The 21,597-nt window shown below is 41.6% G+C and overlaps 1 protein-coding gene across 1 annotated transcript in view; it reads left to right on the forward strand.

The window, feature by feature from the left end:
- Positions 1 to 21,597, forward strand: part of tnfrsf21 (tumor necrosis factor receptor superfamily, member 21) — a 50,320-nt gene that overhangs the window by 15,152 nt on the left and 13,571 nt on the right. Inside the window, exons 3-4 of the mRNA XM_084378302.1 lie at positions 2,939 to 3,526; positions 18,322 to 18,587. Coding sequence (XP_084234428.1) covers positions 2,939 to 3,526; positions 18,322 to 18,587 — 854 coding nt within the window. The remainder of the gene's footprint in view (positions 1 to 2,938; positions 3,527 to 18,321; positions 18,588 to 21,597) is intronic.

Here is a 21,597-nt window from a genome sequence, read left to right on the forward strand (position 1 = left end):
TCACTTTATGTAAGTCACTAGATGTAAGGGGCTTTGTAGTTACATCACATATCTCAGAGCAACCATAGATGCAAGCAAAGAATTTGGTATGAATGTTTAAATATATCAACTGGGTCAAAGAAGAACACATAGCAGTACCTGGTAAACAATGACTTCAACTGGACTGGATATAGCACCATGCCAGTAAATCCACATTTATCACAACAAAAGATGGAGAAAGAAGTGTTGTATTCAGTATAGGAAGAAAACGCATGAACAGAACCTCATCAGAGGTTTTGTTTTTCAAAGTATGTTGATACTTTGAATGGTAAAAGTGCAGTTAAGAAAAGTATTTTTTATATAATATCGGCACGCTCACCACGACAATGGTAACATGCCGAAGTTTAAGTTTAATGTGCACCATGTTCACAATTAAAGTTAAGCCCATAGTTTATCTAAAACTGGCTGATTAGACCTAAAGACAAAACACAGTTTAGGCTAGGGGTGTCAAGATTTCTATTCTAAATAGAAAATTTGAATTATGACACACAAAAGTTACAGGTCCTAGGATTTGGCTATTTTACTTGGCAATATTGCGATTTCCATAATATTAGATTATATTCCCCTACTAATGCTATGTCTCATTTTGACCTTTTAGATAAAGCATTTAACATGGAAATTGCATCAGTGTGACTCTTTAGCTGTGGTTAGACTAACTATATCTTGCATGTAGAATCACATATATCCCCAATCACTGATGCTCAAAAGCTGAATACTTCCACTATGGTTACTGGACTGCATTACGTCCCCTGCAAGTCTTCTGTGTTATTCTAAAATGCTGTTTGTTAAAGACTTTTTGGTGCCAGCCAAACATCAGCCTAAATTTAGGATTAGACCTGCACCTGTGTACCTGTCTGCTGATAAGAGGATAAGAGGGATTAACACTCATCCAAGTGACAATCCTAGTAAGCAGCCGCCCATTTATGATCTAATGTCATTATACAACACCAATCCCATTAGCAGCAGCACACAGTCACAGAGCGAGCAGCAGGGAGGTGGTGCCGTACCAGCCATATTGATAATCAATAGTTAATGGCGCACTAAAGGTCGACTGACCATTACAGTTTGTTCCCATGTCTGAAAAACACTGTCCCTGCTGTTGTTTATGTCAAATGGGACAATCCTATTTGTTCCTTTCCCATTTCAACAGGTGACAGACTGGCTGTGAATCTTTAGTCATTTGACCAGTCCCTTCTCCTATTGAAGATTCTTCCAAATTATTCCTGCAACTGAAGCCTACATCTGATTAGATTTGTCCCAGCTTAATGAAGGGGCAGACTGTGGGGTGAGCAATTCAAAGCTCATCTGCTGTGAGATTAGGAGGTGGAGCACAACTGGGCCTTAACAAGTGGAGGCAGATTATAGTTTGTTTGCAGTTGAAAAGCTGCAAGTTAACTATAAACAATTGCTTAAAAAATGGTATATAAAGCATTCCCTTGTTTGTTAACAGTCAAATAACTGATAACTAAAGTTTGAGTAACTAAAAAGTCACAATTTATTAATGATCATTATAACAAAGTGTTAAACCTTTGATATCCTAAAAAGTTTGTTATGCATGGCTGAGATAGAAAAGTTGGTATGTCAATACAAACAATCTGCCAACTGTGTTTCCCTAAGAACCGTCTCCCAACAGTAGTGGATGGAAATGCACATTCATCTGCATCTTCTTCTGTCATTTCCTGGAAATTCTGTCATAACTGTCTCACCATTTGTATGGACACCAGACTCTTGACGACCAACAAACTTCCACTGAGCATATTGCATTTTTTTCTCACTTGGGTCACTTTACACTATATAACATCAGTAATTTTAGGTCTTGGATGACTGAGTATACCATTCAACTCCTTGTACAGGCATGGTCATCTCTGACAGGCCAGCATGCACAGTAAAACCTTGGTCTAAAAGGTTTAGGATTAACATTAAGTTCAAGTTACTAAAGCTTGTCTATGAAGTAAAACTCACCTATTCCAACTCCAAGGTCAAGGTCAAGGTCACGTTTATTTATAGAGCACCTTATAACAACCTAGGTTGACCAAGGTGCTTTACATAAAATAGATAACAATAAAATACAATAGTACATATCAAAAAACCACTTTCGGCAGAAAACTCCAGGTTTCACAACGATCAGGAAATGAACATCAGCTAGTCCTGTGAGACAGGAAGTCTTGATCCAGCCTCCTCTCCTGCATTGTGCTCTGGTTGTAAAATAGGCTACCTAACTTAGTTTGGTCAGCAGAATCCCCCTCTGTCTTCAAAACCTCATCCAAGGCTACCAAGCCTAAGGTCACATAACATGCTCTCTCTGTCTTTTATCTTAGACAGCAAAAACTCAGCAATTAGTGGCTTCTCCCTGAACTATTGTGGCCTGAATTGCATCTAATTCACACGTGACCTATCTACATCAATCAGGAATGTATTGTGAATGTCAATGCTCACTGAATAACTTGGTCACAATTCAGTTGTTAATTTAAGAGATTGTAATGTAATTAAGTTATGTATCTATGCTGAAAATTGGGCTGATAGATGATGGTTTAGCCTCAAAAGTCTAGTATTGGTCTGGCTCCAGTTTTTAAAGTACACTGCCCAAGAATGGAGGAAGTCAGCAGGAGGAGCAGATGAGTGAAAGGAGAGGCAGGAGGTTATTCCTTCTTCTGTTTGTGTGCCAGATTGCTTGCATGGATTAAAGTGTTAGGCTTCCCTCCCGTGATGCCTTCTGTTTTCATTGTCTGGGTGAAGCAAATCTCTGGAGTGAGTGAATTTAATTCCCTCTCTGTCTGTGTTGTCTCTCATCTCTTACTTCTGTACTATCTTGTCTCTTTGCTCTCTTTGTTCTCTCTCATCTCTCTTCCTCTGGCTTGCTCTATCTTGTCTCCATCGATCCTTTTGTCTCTCATCACAGGCACCTACAGCCAGTCAGCAGCTATTCAGCTGAGGGGTAACCCGGGTGGGAAAGACCACCATGCAGAGGGGATACACCTCAGCTGGCCAGGGAATCCCACCCCAACAAACCGTGATCCCTCACGGACTCCACCGCCCACAGTTCGCAAACAACTGACGGACCGTGAGCTCCAGCAGGGGCAACCCAGTTCTGACCCTGTGCCAGGCCCCAGCAAGAGGGCGATGGAGGGTCTGGAGGGTGCAGGGATAGAGAGGGCTGGGACAGGTATCATCAAGGTAGCCGGCCAAGGGAGTGGTGGTGGTGGAGGAGGGGTTTCCAGCTACTACAGGCCAACTCGCAGGGGCTCCCCAAGGCCGAGCACCCATAATGACTTTGACATCAACGAGCACCTGCCCTGGATGATAGTGCTGCTGCTCCTGCTGGTGCTGGTGGTGATCGTGGTCTGCAGCGTGAAGCGGAGTTCTCGCGTACTGAAAAAGGGCCCCATGCAGGACCCCAGCAGCATCATGGAGAAGGCAATTCAGAAGAAACCATCTGCGCCTCCAACACAGGTCAAGGAGAAGTGGATCTACTACTCCAACGGACAGGGTAAGCCCACTTTTCTTTTGATTTCAACATGGCGATGTCCATGGTGAAACATCATGATGAGCGATGGCATTATTGTTGATGGTGATGAGGTAGTGTGTCTCCTCAGAGCTGCCGTAAGGCAGGGGTTGCTCATTAGCTCACCACTGTAGACACTGCTTTTTCCCCACTGTCACTCTGACTCACTGATCTAACCCATATGAGAAGACTGTGGCCTGTTACCACTGACATACATCCCTGTGTTGGGTTTAAAAGGGTCTTTGTCTCTGCATCACATTTCTGTACCTTAGCTGTGTGCGGCCTCAGAAGCTTGGAATAAAGTTAGCCAGCTAGCTATACTGACTGACATGATTGAAAGAAACACATTAACAGCAACCTGCAGAAAAGAAGTGCATTAAGCAGCAACAAAAATCTTTTCATTTTCTCTCCCACATGGTGCCTTCCAGCAACTCTGAGGGGACACATAACATTTTTGTCCCCTCTGGTCGGGGGCCTTTTAGATCACAATGCTACAATGGTACAGGACTCAGAAGTTGAGGACTGTCAGCCATCACGATGGACGAAGGCATCTTCTATTGGTCCAACCCTATTCGACACACAAATGGGATAGAAATGTTAAAATGTCTTGGACCACCACAAGACAACAGAACAGTTGTAGAACTTCTCAGCACAGATTCTCAATATCTCTAGAAATCTACTTGGGGGGTAAACAGCATTCTTCCAAAAGATTATCTTTCATTTCATGGTTTGGTGATGATGTTGCCGACCAGGGTCTTACAGATTGTTTCAAGATCTCTGATACGTGTTCAGTTGGGTTAGGAGTTAGTGACTTTTGTTCTCACATGTCTAAATGACTACCATCTTTATGAAACCTCTACTCCTTTCAATCCTGGATAAACAGTAAAACAACCCAACTCATTATGGGGTCTTGAGTAATGTTAACTATTGAACCTCATACAAGGCTCAGTAGTAGATTACATACATACTGATAAGACAGATGGTATGCCCTCAGAGAAAGTGGCTTATCACAGCTCTGCTGTGCTGTTTTTGTATTCTCAGGACTGGTAGCTTATATGGTGTACATCTGCAGCTAACATGGGGGGGTCATGGACTTTCACTTGCATACTGGATGTCCCAGTCTAGTGTAATGACATGTTCTGCCCCTGAACTGTATAGAACCATCTGTTGATGTTATCGCACCGCTGTGGGTATCCGATCTAATCAATTCTGCCCCACAGCGCATGGTGTGGAAGGCAGTGGTTGCACAAGCAAGGACGTGACCCTGTTGTAGTACCACCCTGCTGTCACTATCCACCCCCAACACGGACAAACACTCAGGTTGACTTGCTGCTCTCAGGTCTTCAATTTCCTCTTGGTGTTTCCTTCCTTTCCTCGTCTCGCTCTCTTGTTCTGAGTCGCTGCCCTCTTCCCTCATTTCTCTCTACCTTTATTTACACTCACTTTCTGCTTCTGTTTCGTTCTTTCAATGACTTTTTTGTTTTATTTACTATGATTTTTTTTTTTTTTTACCTCTTCCTTGCTCCAGCTTTCTTACCTTCTTTGTATACCCTCTCCTTTATCTGTCTTTCTTTGGCTTCATTGTATCTTTCGCTCTCCACCTCATTGTATTTCCTCTGTCTGATGCTTGTTGTTTAAATTTTCATCTCTTTCGGTTACTAGTCACCCTCTACACAGCTCCCATCTGTTGAAACTGTGGCTTTCAACAGGTAGAGTACATTGTGCCCCACAGCTGAGTGCTTAATTTCACACTGAAAGAGATTCAAACCCAGGAGACACCTCCTGTCTGAGACACTTGAATCTCTACTTTGAAACTCTGTATGTGTGTGTGTGTGTGTGTGTGTGTGTGTGTGTGTGTGTGTGTGTTTGTGTGTGTGTGTGTGTGTGTGTGCTGTGATAAAGCCGGGCCACCCTCTCCCTGCTCCCTCAGTGCCTGACCACAGAGAACTGGAATAATCTGGTTTCAGCTGCATCAGGGTTGTTGGTTGGTTGGCAAGGCACATTAGTGGGTCAATCGGGTCTCTTACAGGGCGACAAAGACATACATAGGCAGAAGGAAATGAGGAGAGATAGTGAGAGGGTGCAGAGTTTTGGAGGGGGGGGATGTTGTATTGTACAGTTGTTGGCTGAACTCACATGGGGCTTCCCTGCTGTTACCTAGCAACCTTTGTTCGCTCAGATAATAAAGGTGCTGATGGAGAGAGGGATGGGGATAAAGTTTAAGATTAGTGCAGGTAGTCACGCAAAAACAAATCAAACAAACAAAAAAAACACCTTGGTTTGGGGCAGTGCTTACTGTAATTACTGTATGCAAGTGCCTAATCAAAAGTACAACTTTTCTTAAAGTTCTCATGAAATTGAAATCAATGTGTAAGTGTTTTTATCACATATGTCTTTCTCTATATCTCACCTATGCACTAGTATCAGGCCCTGCAATGACCAAAAAGTTGTTTGTAGGTATTCTTAATGCTATGCTATAACTTATACTGCCCTCGGGGGCATATACCATATGTACAAAATGAAGGATGCCAACAGATTACTGTAGAAAAACACAACTTTAGAACTTTCTTCACTGATTTGAGTGAAACTTGATCATATTTTCTTGAAGAAAGTAGTTCTGTTGTCCTCTGCCTGCTTGGCTTCAAATCTGGACAGATAGCTTCACTTGTTGCTAGACTAATTGCTAACCGTTGCTAACCAGCAGCCTCTCAACAGACACTTCCGGACCACGGCCGTATGAAGCCTCCAGGAATGACTTAGGCCAGTTACAGTAGCTTTGTTGCTAAAATAACAGCCAACTTACCGCTGCAAAATGTCGCAGCCGTTAGGTAAAAAAAGTGCAACTATGTTAGAAGTCCTTGGTTGACTCAGCCAGGAGCCAAACCTGGCAAGAAAACCACCTCAGTACCGTATTCCGTGTTGTCAAATTTGCCTCTGTCTTCTTAGAGTCTGCGCTTTACCGTCCCGCTTGGACAGTGTTCACCGCCAATCAACAAGTCCCACCCTACCTGCTGGGTCACTTGTAGCCAAGAGAATTGTCACCAACCAACTCTGCAGTCACTCTCAGCTCTACAGAGTGCTTTAGCATCTCTCAGATCAATGTTGGCATTCACAACCTGCAACTTCATTGCTTGATTCACTCTCACTGCTCTTTTCAGTTGGCAGCTGGCAGTGGTTTTCAGCAACGAAACCACCAACATACCAACCATGTGCTGCCAACCCAGCACCAAACAGACAGATAAGGTTAGCAACTAGCTGCTCAGCATAATGGAGCTTTTAGCAGCTAAAGAGCCAGGTGCTGATTGAGACCAAAACAGAGCTGAAAGGAGAATGACTATTGAACTTGAATTCATCAGGGTGCATCAAAAATAATTACTTAATACCAGTAATGGTCTTTTGATGTGTAAAAAAGTAGTTATTTTCTAAATTTTGTCATAACTTTGTAAGTCAGTGTCCGTGTTGTGTTTACAGCTTGTCCTGCTACACCAAAGTGGCCAAAAAAAAAAAGGGGGGAAAAAAGGAAAATGCTTTTGCTGTAATTGAATGAGCCAACTTAAAGAAAAAAGCACTTAAAGCAGCATATTTTCTTCAAAAAGATCCACATAACCAAAGTAATTAAACCATTAGTGGGAAAGTTGCAGCGTGTACCAGCCTTTGCACTTTATGTTTCAACATAACGCTCTGGTCCTCATAACTGATGCTTAGCTTTTACTCCAGGCAAAATTGGTTATATGAAATTGCCCTCTAAAACTCGATGTGACAAAAAACAATAATTGATTGTGTTTTTTGATGTGCTACCCTTTCAGTTGAGGTTTTGGTTAAGCTCATTTTTAAAAGAAACCAGTGTTTTCTGACGGAAGGAATAATAATATATTACAAAAGCCAATGTCAGACAGAACAGATTCTCTTCAATTTAATCCATACAATAATTCTCTCATGTGTAAATTCACTTATTTGGTTGTGACTGTACTGTGGTACAGTCCAGTATAGACATACACAAGTATACACAAGTCCAGTATAGAAAAAAGCAATGTCAGGCTACTTCTGCCTTTACATCTGAGAAAAAGCTTTTGCAGAACCAAAACCAAACACTTGTCAAGAAAATGTAAACATTTTGGGGGGTTTTGGTTTGTGTGTGTTCGTGTGTGTTCTCCTGATTGGGTGAGTAATCTTGTGCCCATGTGTATGTATTTACTTGGAGATGTATGTATGCACATCTAACCCAAATAGCCATTTTACACCACTATTTATTCTCTGGAACATAAAACAAAACAGCTTCTTAATCCTTCCAAGGTGCGTGGCTGGCTCCCCTTGAAGGTTGTAATGCCCCTTTACTAGAGTAGTTAAAACACACGGGCAATAAAGGAAAAAAGAGAAGGGAAACGTCAAAGCACAGATCACACACATACAACACTTGGCATTTGCTCAGAGGCAGTCAGGAAATAGTGAAAAGTGCTACTCCTCCACAGCAGGGCTGAGTGGGGCTTTCCAGGGCCATGTTCCAAATTTTTATTGCACAGGATTTAAGAAACAAATTTGTTTATCTGAAATAAGGATACAGCAGTCAAATTAACTAAAAGGGAATCACAAAAATGTTGCATAAAGGTCAGCTCGAGGCTACAGTAGGCCAACCTTGCTATTAAAACCACCTTTTCACATTTTAGTCGTCAGTGCAAACAGTCGTGTCATTCTATCACTTGTAGTGTTTTGTATGTCATGTAGCTGCTAGTTCCTCAAGATTTAAAGAGAACTGTTGTGACCCTATGGAATACTTGGAAAACACCCATTATGGAAACATCATAATGGTCCTTTAAGAGAACATCAGATTGAGGCAGGTTGTGCTTGGTGTGGTAACCAGCCATATTATTTACAACATACTATATTTCCAAAGTAGATTGCAGATTTTAAAGGAAAACATGAAGGAAAACAACATTCTACCTGCCCACTATCCTCCCTCGTTAAACATCCACACCGTTAATGATGCCAAGCTCCACATCCAAGCCCAGCAGGGAGCCACGAGTTCGAATATACTGCGCTTTGCGATACCAGGGTGGGCCGAGGTAGCCTGCTTTCAGTTCAGCCTGGGTTTGATTGTGAAGAGCAGGGTTTGGGGGGGTTGTTGCCGGTTTGGAGGTATACAACACGTGTTGTGCTCTCACAAAGCCACACACACATTTCACCAATTTAACGTTGTGTGTTCCCAAATTGGAATGAACTTGATAGGACCACGTGATGTGATTAACAGAATGGTATTTTTAAAGATGCTGACGCACACAGCGACCTGCTTCCCATCATGTTACACACAATAACAGGGTGAGACCACCTGTTGGATCCATGTTTTATTCACTCACTCACACACTCATCTTAAAAAAACCTCATTGTTGCTTAAATCAGAATCAGGAGTGTCCCAGACATTACAGCAATATACAGATATTCTTTTTTGGTCATAATTACATTCCATCTCTTTTTACCTGACTCTTAACACATTGTTTATATGATGTGTTGGACACTTGTGCTACCGTACCCTGAATGCTGTGTCATTGTCATTGTAGTCAGGTCTGCAAAGTTCTTGAACTGATTCAATATCCTAAACTAAATTGCTTAAAACTGCTCAATTCTTCAAAAAACCTCGTCCAAAGGTCAACATATAACATTTTTTCTGACTGAAGGTTGCATTCTTGTGCAGCATTGAGTGGGCAACAGAATTGTACATTTTAATGGCTACATAATCCCCCCACAAACCAATGAAGTGAGCCACTGCCCCAAATTAAGGAGTTCTTGGGGTCTTACTCAAGAGTGAGGGTAAGATGGAACAAGAGATCAACAGACAGATTGCTGTGACACCAATGATCATTTTGACAAGAGCTGACCTTGAAGGTGAAGATCTTGACTGACCGATCAATCCTCAGTACATTCCAAGCCCCACTTGTGGTCACGAGGGGACAGTAATAACAAAAAAATATGATTGTGGATACACTTGTTAGAAACTGTTTTGTTTTTGTTTTTTTTGAGGGTGGCTGAGCTTCAGAGGCTCTTGGGGATAGAGCTCAGACATCTGGAAGGAGTTTGGAGTACAATCTGTTCTTGTTTTGTGGGAAAAGAAGTCACTTGAAGATGTTCTGGCATCTGATTAGGCCTCCTTGATGCTTCCTTTTAGAGGTTTTCTGGCCATATCAACTGGCAGGAGGTGCTTGGGCAGACCCAGCACATGTTTCATAAATGATCACCTCTGGGTCCCCCAGGAAAAAATCTGGAGGACATGGTCCGATCTACCTGGCTTTGTCTGTGGCCACTGTGACCTGAATAAGGAGCAGTAAATGAACAGATGAGTTACGGATGCCCGTCCAAATTATCCCAGGGAATTTCCCAATGCAACCGAGTCAATTACTGGAAACCAAGTCAATTACTGGAAAAACTAGAGCAGCTGGGGGTCATCAGTCTCCTGATGTTGAGAAGGAGAGAATAATTTTACCTTGTGAACGTGAATGAGAAGGCGAGATTCATGAGCTTTGGGTAGTGACTGAACAAATGAGATTGGGGTACAAGTGGTTGAAATGAAATTCCTTCTGAGGGTGTCTGGGCTCAGGTTTAGGGATAGTGTGAGGAGCTCAGCTGCTCTTTCTTGTTGAGCCATTTGAAGTTGTTTGAAGCCTCCTGGACTGGAACTTCTTGGGGAGATTGTTCAGGCATTTCAAATTGGGAGGACCCAACATGCTGGAGGGATTACACCTCCCAGAAGAAGGGATCATCCAAGAAGAGATAGAGGCTGTGGCTTGGAAGGATGCCTGGGCTACCTTGCCTATCCTTCTGTTACTGTGTCCTAGACCTGGATTAGCTGTGGTACATGGATGGATGGATTGCCACCCACTTTAACCTCAAACCTTATATCGGTGTGTTTCCATGTACATCCAAAGATGTCTATTGTTAAAAACACAAGCGGTCTACTGGAGCAGTTGGGGGTCAAGTGCCTATTACTTTAGCTGTAATTGCTTAGAAAGAAAGGAGCATGTTTCCTAGTATCTACTTATTTAGCTTTGCTCTGATGTTGTGAACCCCAATTGGCTGCAGTTTTTTATGAGAACAAGTGACATGTGAATGTGACACTCATTACAGAGGAGAAACTCTTTCTTGTTTGGATGCTAGACCTCAGTGACCTGAGGTAGACAGCTGGGTTGCTGTTGATAAGACAAACAGGGTGTTTTGTCAGAGGTGGGGTTGAGTGTTTTCCTTGGTTGGTTTTGGAGTGCTATGTGTAATAGAGGCACTGTTGTTGAGAAAGAGTATCAGTGTGTGGGTTTTCACTACTAACCCATGTGGATTAATTAAACATGCTTAATTGTTCAGTCATGTAATCTGGACATTGCAAAAGAGATTTAAAGGTACAAAACACAACTTTTTATAATGACAAAGACAAAACCCAAGACTCCCTTTGTTAATGTGTATTGGGCAGCTTAGAGACAGATGGTAGGATCAAGCGGCACCTGTTCTGGTCAGAGCTGATGTGACTGGGTTGCTTCCTCACTGTTGACTTTACTGAAACTGTACATCAGTCTTGCTCCCCATCACCACACTGATGTATTTTATTCCACCGTTCAAAGAAAAAGTGAAAGCCCATTGCAAGTTCCCATATTGTTTTGTCACAAAATCGTGACAAAATCGTCACAACAGCAGCTGTTTTTAGTCAGTTGGTCAGTCCACCACTTTGGTCCCGACTGAAATATCTTTAAAAATAGCTGTTGGATGGCTCGCCATGCAATTGTGACTTCTGTGATTCTCTGACTTTTTTCTCTAAATGACCGATGACGATCACATCAGCTTTAGCTTTGTGGGTGAATGTGAGCATGGTCAAGCAAAAGGGTCATTCCATGCAAACTCACCCTGAATTCAGAACTTTTCCCAGTTCATGTTGTGGATTTTCTTGAATTTTTTTTTTTTTTTACAGTTTGGTGAGGTTCCTAAACAAAGGATCACAAAAATGATGCAATTAGGTCAGAGGGCCAAACTTCAAAAATTCATAATTAAAAAAGGGATTTGGAGTACATCTGTAGGTTCATGTAAAGTCACATGACTTGAAGCAAATCCATGACATGAACTGGGAGGGTCTAGGTGAGTTGTTATGGAGTGACCCAAAACTAAGATGGCAACCATAGTAAACATAACCTGCTAAAAATGACATTTTCAACCTAAGCATTGTTAGCTTAACAAGCTGCTAAAGGATAACTTATCCTAATTTATTTTCTGTTTATTGACTGAATTAACCGATGCTTACACAGATTTTAATAAATCCTACTCAATATTAAAATAGTTGTACCTTTGTCGTGCTGAACCCTATTTGTTTTAAATATCAAAAAGTGTGTGTTGAATGAATCAGCTCATCAGACCCTGAAACACTATTGCTCTGGTCTAAGCCACATACAAAGATACATGGCATCCACTGAGAAACTTTCTTTTGAGTGTTGAACTCCCTTCTTACTGTGTCAATAGGAAGAGCTTGCTGATTACAATGTTTAACACCCTGAGCTCAGAGCACCAGAAACCTGGAATAGTAACTACCAGAAGTAGCCAAGTGAACTTCATTCCCGCTGTTTGGAGCTCTCTACTTCTTTTTACTGGCTGACAGAAAATACAAAGCAATTAGCATCACAGCAGAAGTCATTATCACCTGCACTGCCAAAGAAGATGAGTCATTTCCAACACATAATGGGGATAGGGAAGAAAATGACACGTTTGTGTTTCTTTCCAACACGACAAATGTTAACAAAAACATTGTCTCATTATGTGCAGAAATGACACTCGCCTCTCGTGATGCACCTTCAGGATAGCAAACAGTTTGTCCTCTCCTGGCAGCTGTATCGTGCTATGAAAGTTTGGCAAACATCTCCATTTGGATAAACACCAGTGACTGACAGCAAGTCGCGTCTGTCTGACATTTCAGTTTGGGGTGTGTTGGAGAGCTTAATTCAGAGACAAGTGTACACACTCTTAATACACACAAATAAGAACACTTCATCCCAATACTTCCCCACGCAAACACATGAACACATCCGCAGGCTGACATACTGAATCATCACGAGACTTATATAGGTCATTTAAATGTGGTCAGCTAGCAGTGAGGCATGCAGAGCGAGGGGATTTCTCTTCTGTCGCTGTGTGTTGTGTATGAGAGTCGACAGGCTCTTAGCCCAGAAGGCCGGCACGCGAGGTCCTCTGGGTCCCTCTGGGATTCATGCGAGTTTATTAATTTTGAGCAAGAGCAGGAGATTGTGTGTGTGTGTGTGTGTGTGTGTGTGTGTGTGTGTGTGTGTGTGTGTGTGTGTGTGTGTGTGTGAATGTATGTTTTCTTTTCTACATTTGAGTTTTTAAGCCATTTTGAGGCAGGACACTCTGCAAAATGAGGTCAGATGAAGCCGTGTTTCACTTCTACAATGGGTCAGTTTAGGATGAGGACTCGGGTTTGGGGTTCGGGTTTAGTTTTAGGGTCAGGATTAATGGTAAGGTTAGTTAAGTTTATGACTTGGGTTGAGGGTTAAAATAAGAATTCAGTTTAGGTAAAGGTTGAGGTTGTGGTGAGGGTTTGTGTGAGGGTTTGAATGTGAGCGGTAGAGTGTTGTTGCATTCCTGTAGTGTGCGTGGCATGTCAGGGGGTCTCTGCTCTGTAACCATGTGTGCAGACTTCACATGTCTATTTATACATGCCTCTCGGCTTGTGTGTGCTTGCTTTCCTCTGTCTGTATACATTTGTACACGTGAGCGTGTCTGTGTGTGTCGAGCCATAGAGTGACTACCACTGGCTGACATCCATTTAATCCCTGCCTCTCATCCTGGATTTATGCACTTTGCATGTTTGCTACAGTAAATGTTAATCAGGGATCAACCTGATGCAAAAGTGGTGAATTAATTCTGTATTGATGCTCTGGAGTGTAATGGCTGTGAGTACAGGGGGCATCGGAGGGTAGAATTTGTATTTAATTTTGATAGAAAATTAGTTTTAAAGTTTAGATTAAGTCATCAGAAACACTTGAAAAAGATGGAAAAACTTTAAAACACTTTTACAGCCTTGAAAGTGTCGCCAGTACATCTGTTTTATGATATTTTGTAACTTACACTGGTTCCGTTGATACTGGAAGGAGTGCAGTCAGTAATCATTTCCCCATAACCTCCCCAGTGACCTCCCCAGGAAACTCGAAGACTCAAAACATGTCTCCAAACAACTGCTCTTTTGTTGAGTTGTTGTTACTCTGTCAGAGGAAGATAAATGCAAGTGAATGGTGTAACACAGCTAAGTTACATTAACTTCCTGTGTTTTGCTATCTGAATAGGCAAATAGATGTAGCAGGGCAGCACAACTTGAATAAAAGTCTTGCTAAGTGCTGGTTTATTACCAGCAACAGCAACGTTGCAGTTTTGAGCACTTTGCCAGGCGTTTATGTCTGTTGGCACAACCGCGCAAGACGCAGTCACGAAACTTGACAGGTGTGTCATTGAGAACAAAATGAAGGCTGAGTTTAAAGATGGTTGTCACGAGACTGTTGTGGTAGGCATGGGAGAAGGGGCCATTGGACTACATTCATTTTGAGTTACAGATCACTTTATTCCAGTTCCAATCATTTCTGTGCACTTTAAGACACTGGGTTAAACTGCAGAGCAGCTTGTGCTGGGATCACACCATCCGCGATGATAAATAGGAGTGTATGGTGAAATGGAACACGTGACAGGAGAGAAGTGAGTTTGGCAAAACAGGTGAACTGTATCATGTTTGATATTATACATTCTTTGCATCAAACAAGCAAAACACATATTCACAATACACACCAATTTAACATCACGGCTGGTGCAATCTCATCACAAGATGGTCTCTAGTTTGATAAACAGATAAAAACAAGGATACAGATTAAAGCAAGGATGAGTGGACCAGACAAAAGTCAGATGGTAAGTAAATCACCTTTAGGCAACACACAAAAGAACAGTTCAGGTAATTAGCTTAAGAGATGCCTCTTGACCTAATTGTCCATGACCGTTCTACTTCCTAAACACTCCGGAGCCATCAGTATATTTTCTGTCATGTCAAACTCTCTGATGAGACGTACGTTTTTCATGCTGCATGCTTAGCGATCACTAAGGATTATTAAGTTTCTGTGTCATGTCCCACATGATAAAAACCTGTACACGCACACGCACCAATAAAAGCGCTTATAATGCATATAGGAGCACAATAATAACCTTTTCTCTGTCACGCAAAGCAACTGAGATACTATATTTTTGCTTGACAAATAGATGAGTCAGCATTTATATTTCCAGCCAAGTCATTGTCAAATCACATAACCGTCAGCGGGGAAGTGGAGCAGAGTGTGTGTGTGTGTGTGTGTGTGTGTGTGTGTGTGTGTGTGTGTGTGTGTGTGTGTGTGTGTGTGTGAGAACAGGCAGCAGAACGTCTGAGAGGGAGAGCTGCACATGAAAAATCAGTCGTTGTGGCTAAAGAGAAACACCAGGTGGTGATGTGTGTGTGTCAGCAGGGAGATTGTGAAAAGGTGTGTGAGGTGTGAGGCTATTTGAGATGCATACATTTACTGTGACTCACATACAGTCAAAATCAGAGAAGCCATTTCTCATGTACCGGTGAGATGAAAAGGCAGAGCTGTATTTCCATGGCAACTTGATCCAGTAACCAGATACAAATCTGACAGCTGCGCAGCTTCAGGGTGGAGATGTTGAGAAAACAGCTGCAAAGGACCAGCTAGTTGCGTCAGCTTAGTTTAATTCACATTCTTTGTTTAATCCAACATATAAATTGGTTTTGTCAAATTTAAGATGACTTATTCTGTCAATGTATAATTCTTGGGGGGGGGGGATTTCAACCCAGAAAAAGTGCATACTCAGAAAGATGTGCCAACAAGCTATAAGTGTTTCGAAACAAACCAATCACATAAAAAAGTGGTTCCAAAAACCTAAGAAGACAAGTTAACTTTAGCTTTCTCACTGTTTAATGAATGATTGACTGGATTGGTTTAATCCTGACTTCCTCCTTTGCTTCCATAGTAATTACTACGGCCACTGGAGGTCGCTGCTTAATAAGAAATTAAATATGGGTCGTAATAACCTGCTTTCACAGTCAAGGTCATATCAACTCCCTCTCATGCACACAGTTCATAGAATGTTTGCACGGATCAGGAATCAGATAAATGCTAAAAAGAAAAGAAGTAGTATTTTTATGTGTTTCATATGGTTCACATGGTTACATGTACATTCTATTTGAGTGAATGGCTCAAAAGGGGGTATTAAGTGAGCTAAGTGTACACAGGGTATGAACCTCCTTATAATGGCCTCACTCTTTCAGAAGAAATGTGATTCAAAACAACAGCTGAAAATCTTAAAGGGCAAAATATAATATAACTCCATGTAGATTTATGAACATAACCAGACAGCTTTGTGAACAGTTCTTAATAGAAAGACTAAATAGATTCAAGAGTAAAGTCTCCCCTGATCACCATGTTCTGGTATTTCTTTAGTTATTCTTAGCTGGTATGAGCACCAGATAAATAACAAGTCTTGACAGGTCTTTGAGTTCATCATGTTTTTCCTGTTAAAGTATTTGTTTTGACCTCTCCCCATGGGCTACAATCTATGACTTCCTGTTCTGTTACACAACAAAACACTTGGGAGTCCATGTGACTTCTGTATAAAAGCCCTGCTTTTCCTTGAAAAATGGTGGTGTGACCAAATTGTCACAAAAAAAGAAAATAAACATATAAATCCTGAAGCACTGTGACTGTTTAGCTCTCCTACTGAATGTCAAATTCAGTTTTGGGGTGGATAAGGCCTTGAAAGATTCACGAGAAGGTAAATCTCCGAACAATCTCCCCTGCGATCGATTAGAATGAGATCCAACCAGACGTGTTTGGTGTAATCACAAAAGCTCTTTAGAATCAGATTCTGCAGTGGCTCAACAGCTGTCTGTCCTCAGGACCTTCCAACCACACAGCAGGTGTTCGTCTGCAGACTAAAATAAGAGACGGCCCCAGCTGATCCAGGGAGATACAAGACTGATGGCATGACATGCTTCCTCTTGCATCACCTCGTGTGTATGTGCAATCCATAGCGTGTGTGTGTGGAAAGTTAAGGTGTTAAGAGGTGGATCTATTGCACTGAGGGGATTCCTTCTGCTCCTTGAGTGCCGCTGGCCTCATAACTTAGTTGGACAACATGATGGGGAAAGCACTATGTCTTACAGGCTGTGCAGTAGAGCTTTATGTCTGAAAGGGTCTGGTGGTTTCAATCATCAAAATAATTCCCAGTCCAATTTTAGAAGTTCGTGTACTTCTATGTTTGTTGGTACTGCAATTTGCAGATTTTTTTGCTTTGAACCAGTGTTGTTCAAAGTACCAAAAAGTCAAAGCAAAAGCAAAGATATTGTATTAAAACATTACTCTGGTAAACGTGAAAGTCACCCCATAGTACATAGTAGAAGTCTTCTGATATTAAGTTAGCAGAAGTGTCAAAAGTATTTCTTTGGTAATAAATGTACTTAAGTATAAAAAGTAAATGTAAAACATATGTATATTTACATATGTATGTACTGTATACTATGGGCCAACCTGTTATTAGTATGAAGTTTTAGAATACGGAAATACTCAACTAAAGTGAGTACAGTGGTTAAGTAAATGTACTTAGTTACATTCCATCACTGCTTTGAAATTAATGCTTACATACAACGAAAAGGCCAAGCTGATGCTTCACAGGTTTACCATTTGTCGTGTTAACCTGTGTACTTTAGCAAACATAGTAAAGACTAATGGGAATGACAATGATTGCGCGTATTTGGTTGTAAACAATGTTTATTTTTACCTCATTATGGCAGAAAATGGAAAAAAGAATCCCCACAGTTACTGCAAATCATCCTGAGGGAGACATAAATATGGTAAACATATCCATATCTCCCTCAGTTGTAGTTGTAGTTGTTTGACTTTTCACTCATTTCCACAAATATTAACCTGATGGTGGCAATAGAGGAAAAGTCATCATTCATTCTCGGGACACATTGGATATACACCATGGATAATCATGTATGTTCCAAGTTTCATGGCTACTAGTCTACTAGTCTACTAGTCTCAAGTATCTAGTATCAAGGGATGTCTTTTGTGTTTTGAACTGTCTTCACGGGCGTACGTCACCTAGAATCATAACTTTGAACTGGAAAATGTTTAGGAGTGCCCCTTAAGAGCCAACATGTTGAACTGGCTAGCTTGGCTTTGAAACAGCCCGGCTGCTTGAGGCAAAACGAGTCCGACCCAGAGTTGACAGATACATAAATTATACTTTCCAAAAGTCTTGGTCTACAGGCAGGACAATAATGTTCTTTATAACCTCTAACAACATAGTTAATGCTGCTTCCTGCCCGACTTATTTTGGGATGCAGGTCACAGCTGTGTTCAGTAAACAGACCAATTTACAGATTTTTTTACATAACAAACTAGTTGCATAAGCTGAAAGAATACAACTCCAGAGTCACTCTTATGCACGCAGACGTGAAGTGTAAAGTGATAGAAAGAGAACAATGGTGTTTTGTGTGGAGCATGAGCATGAGGACTAAATTACTTAGAAATGAGGCAATTTGTTTGCCGCTGCATCCTGTTAGTTAGCACAGCTTACAGCCACTGGCCTACATTCTTCAATTACAAGGAAATCCAGCAGTCATCTGAGTCTCATTTTCCTTTGCTTTTTATAGTGAATGGCTGATTAGTGGTTGAACAAATGTTCACAATGTTTCTTTTTCTCTTTATCAGGGGTGGATATCTTGAAGCTGGTGGCGGCTCAGGTGGGCACCCAGTGGATAGACATGTATCAGTCACTGGCCAACGCCACAGAGAGAGAGGTGGCCGCCTTCTCAAACGGCTATTCGTCAGATCACGAGCGGGCGTACGCCGCGCTGCAGCACTGGACCATCCGAGACAGCGACGCCAACCTGGCCAAGCTGATCAATGCCCTGCATCGGCAGCGCCGCATTGACGTGGTGGAGAAGATCCGCTGTGTCATGGAGGACAACCCACAGGTAGGCTGGATGAATGCGTGGGCAAGAGCTAATGTTTGGCTCTGTTTAGAATCAATTCATGGATGAAGCATGTAAATAGCTTTGACCTTTTCTTACTTCATGTCTTTTCCATCTTCCGCTCTGTCCATGTGTCTGGCACACGCTGTAGTACACGCTGTTCTTAGCGTTTCTCTCTCACTGATATCTAATCTGTGAGGAAGCTGTCTGGTGTCAGGAGCCAATCCCTGTGGTTTAGCAGCATTCCTCACATTAAAGCAACAGTTCTCTTTGGGAGAATGACTTGATGTTTGAACAGGTTTTGTGATGTCATCCACTGAGGCGGGGCCAATGTGCGCAACGTTTTACCTGTTAATCTGTTGATTGAGACATATTAGAATTGTTACAAACTTTGAGAAACGGCTGCAGCAAATTCTAAATCATTGGTGCCTTCTTGTAAGTTTGGCATTAAGTACAACATTAAAATGTTTTTTTCCTTAGTGTCAGTTTGTTGCAGCATTGCTGAAAAAGCCTCTGTTATTCGTATTTCAAATGCATTCTGTCTGCTTCCGTATCCAAAGTGGGTCTCACCTCACAGCAGCTGTTTGAACACTGTTTCAGCTGATTCCACCATTTACACCAACTTTATTAAAGAATACAACATATTGACGGTAAACGTCACATTTTATAAATACAGAAAACAGTAACTGAATAGGCTTCTTCTTTGGAGAAAGAAGAGTGTACAAAGTCACCAGACTCCCTTAAAAAACGCTCAGTTTTGAGACTTGTTGCGTTAGGAGAAACTGTATAAACTCTGTGAAATGTTGGCTATAACACATTCTTAACTATTTAGCCCTATTTGTTAATTCGGCAACTGTTGTAAATGAAGATATTGCTTGTGTGATAAGCGTCCCTGTTTCTTCCAATGATGTAGCTGTATATTTGCATGTAGAGCGGGGACGTGAGATCAGATCTCAAGTGGTTATAACACGCATGTCGAGAAGCATTTACAGTCAAGTGTGTGTTGACGGGCTTGAAGCCGTCTGTTTTTTGTCCTGCAATATATGAGAACTCAATGTGGCTGATCAGTAAGAGTGGTTGACCACAAACCACAAAGTTCATGTTAATGTTCACTAAGAACAATCTGTGCTTCCCTTTCTCTCTCTCACACACACACACACACACACACAAACAGAAAGCCGCAAACACAGAGGACACAGGGGACACACAGACTCCTTCATCACCCTTTACTTTCCTCCTTCTTACTTACTTACTTTAACTGTCCAGTGATGCATATCAAATAAGTGTCCTTGACTGCACTCTCCAAGGTCGGCGCAGCACAGTTACAGCCTTGTTCTGCCTTCATGTAAAAGTTACTCCAGTCGCCTCAGCTCTGCAGTCGTCTGTACAGTAAATTGGCCTTCGTCACAGCTTAATAATGAGCAGCTCGTGTGCGTCAATAGTTTTCTGTCGGCCTTACTGGACCCATCACGGATAAGATGGCAGAAGATAAAATTGTTTGGTGAGGGGGAGGCTTGGTAATTATGGAGAATTCAGTGGGTTAAAGGGACCACAGGAAGTACAATACTGTTGGAACAATTTAAGGAGATTCTTCCTTAATTAACCAGTTATAAGATGGACAGATACACTCTATCGCCAAAAGTGTGTGGACACATCATTTTGTGTACTTTTGGTATGAAGGTGTTGTTCACTTTTCAACATGACAATGTCCCCACACACAAAGCTCCATTAGGAAGTGTTTTCTTCTGTTTAGTATAGAAGAACTTGGCTGCTCTGCACGGAGCCCCGACCTCGACCTTCAGAGCATTTAAATACGGTCCTCACAACGTCAACACAATCACAATGCTAATGAACACATACATCTTTGTTAAAGGAGCGCTTTGGAGTTTTAGAGAAGAAATTCAAACTCAGAATTTTAATATTTACGATATTAATGAGGTAATAATACAAACCTTTTCCATAAGTGAATAAAGAAGCTGTTCTCACTGGAAAATAAGGTCCCAGAACACTGTTTGAAGCTAGAAAGGTGACAGGGTCCGCCACATATAAATGTGTGTTGTCCTTTAAGGTCATTTTGTTTATTCAGTCATGAAAACAAAGAGAGTTTGTTTATTTAGTTTGTTTAGTCAGAAAAAAATCAGCCGATGAAGATCTTTCTCCTCTCATTAACATTTCTTTAACAAAACTACAGACTGCTCCTTTAACAAAAGACTTCCCAAAGGGAAAAAAGTTCATTTGAAAGTAGGCAAACTAAAGAAAAAAATAATGGTCAAGTCCTGACAACAGTGCAGACTGTGTAGGAGATTATCACTAGAGCTGGTATCAATTTAGGACCAGTCAAGGGTAATTGTTTCTAATTGTAGATTCAAATCACATTTCTCTACTTTGGTCTGATCTATTAATCTAGTAGTCATTAAAAATAACGATGCCTCGGGGGGGTGTAGAATACCTACCATGTATGATGGTACATACATGACGATTGGAGTGAGGAAAAACCTCCTCTTTAGAAGGGAAAAAATGGAAGAAACCTCAGGAAGAGCCACAGAGAAGGTATCCTTGTCCCTGAATGGACAGACTTCAGGCGTAACGTAAGATATATATATATAAAGAGTGTGGATCCAGGAGGTCAACCGACCAACTTAAGCCGACCCCAAGTGGCACCTCCATACAACCTCCTCTCCACCATTGTGACTTGGAAATGGACAGGCCTTACAAAGAAGATTAGCAAAAAAATCAAAGTGTGTACACATTTTGCTGACAACTATATAGATGTAGATGTAGAATTTATAACATAAGTGAGCTATGGTCTATACGGGTGAGCCCAAGGGGGCTACGATCCTGATGCAACATCTGTGTTCTCGACAGCCAAGAGAGACAGGTTCCCAGACGGCTGATGGTTCAGCAGAGACGAGCCTGAGCTATAGAGGATGCACACAGCCTATCATGTTCGTTTGCGTTTCATCATGCATTTTATGTTGTATGTTATGACAAGGACAGCAGGTGAACAATGTAG

The sequence above is a fragment of the Pagrus pagrus genome, assembly GCF_965226575.1.
Source record: "Pagrus pagrus genome assembly, chromosome: 16".
NCBI lineage: Eukaryota > Metazoa > Chordata > Actinopteri > Spariformes > Sparidae > Pagrus > Pagrus pagrus.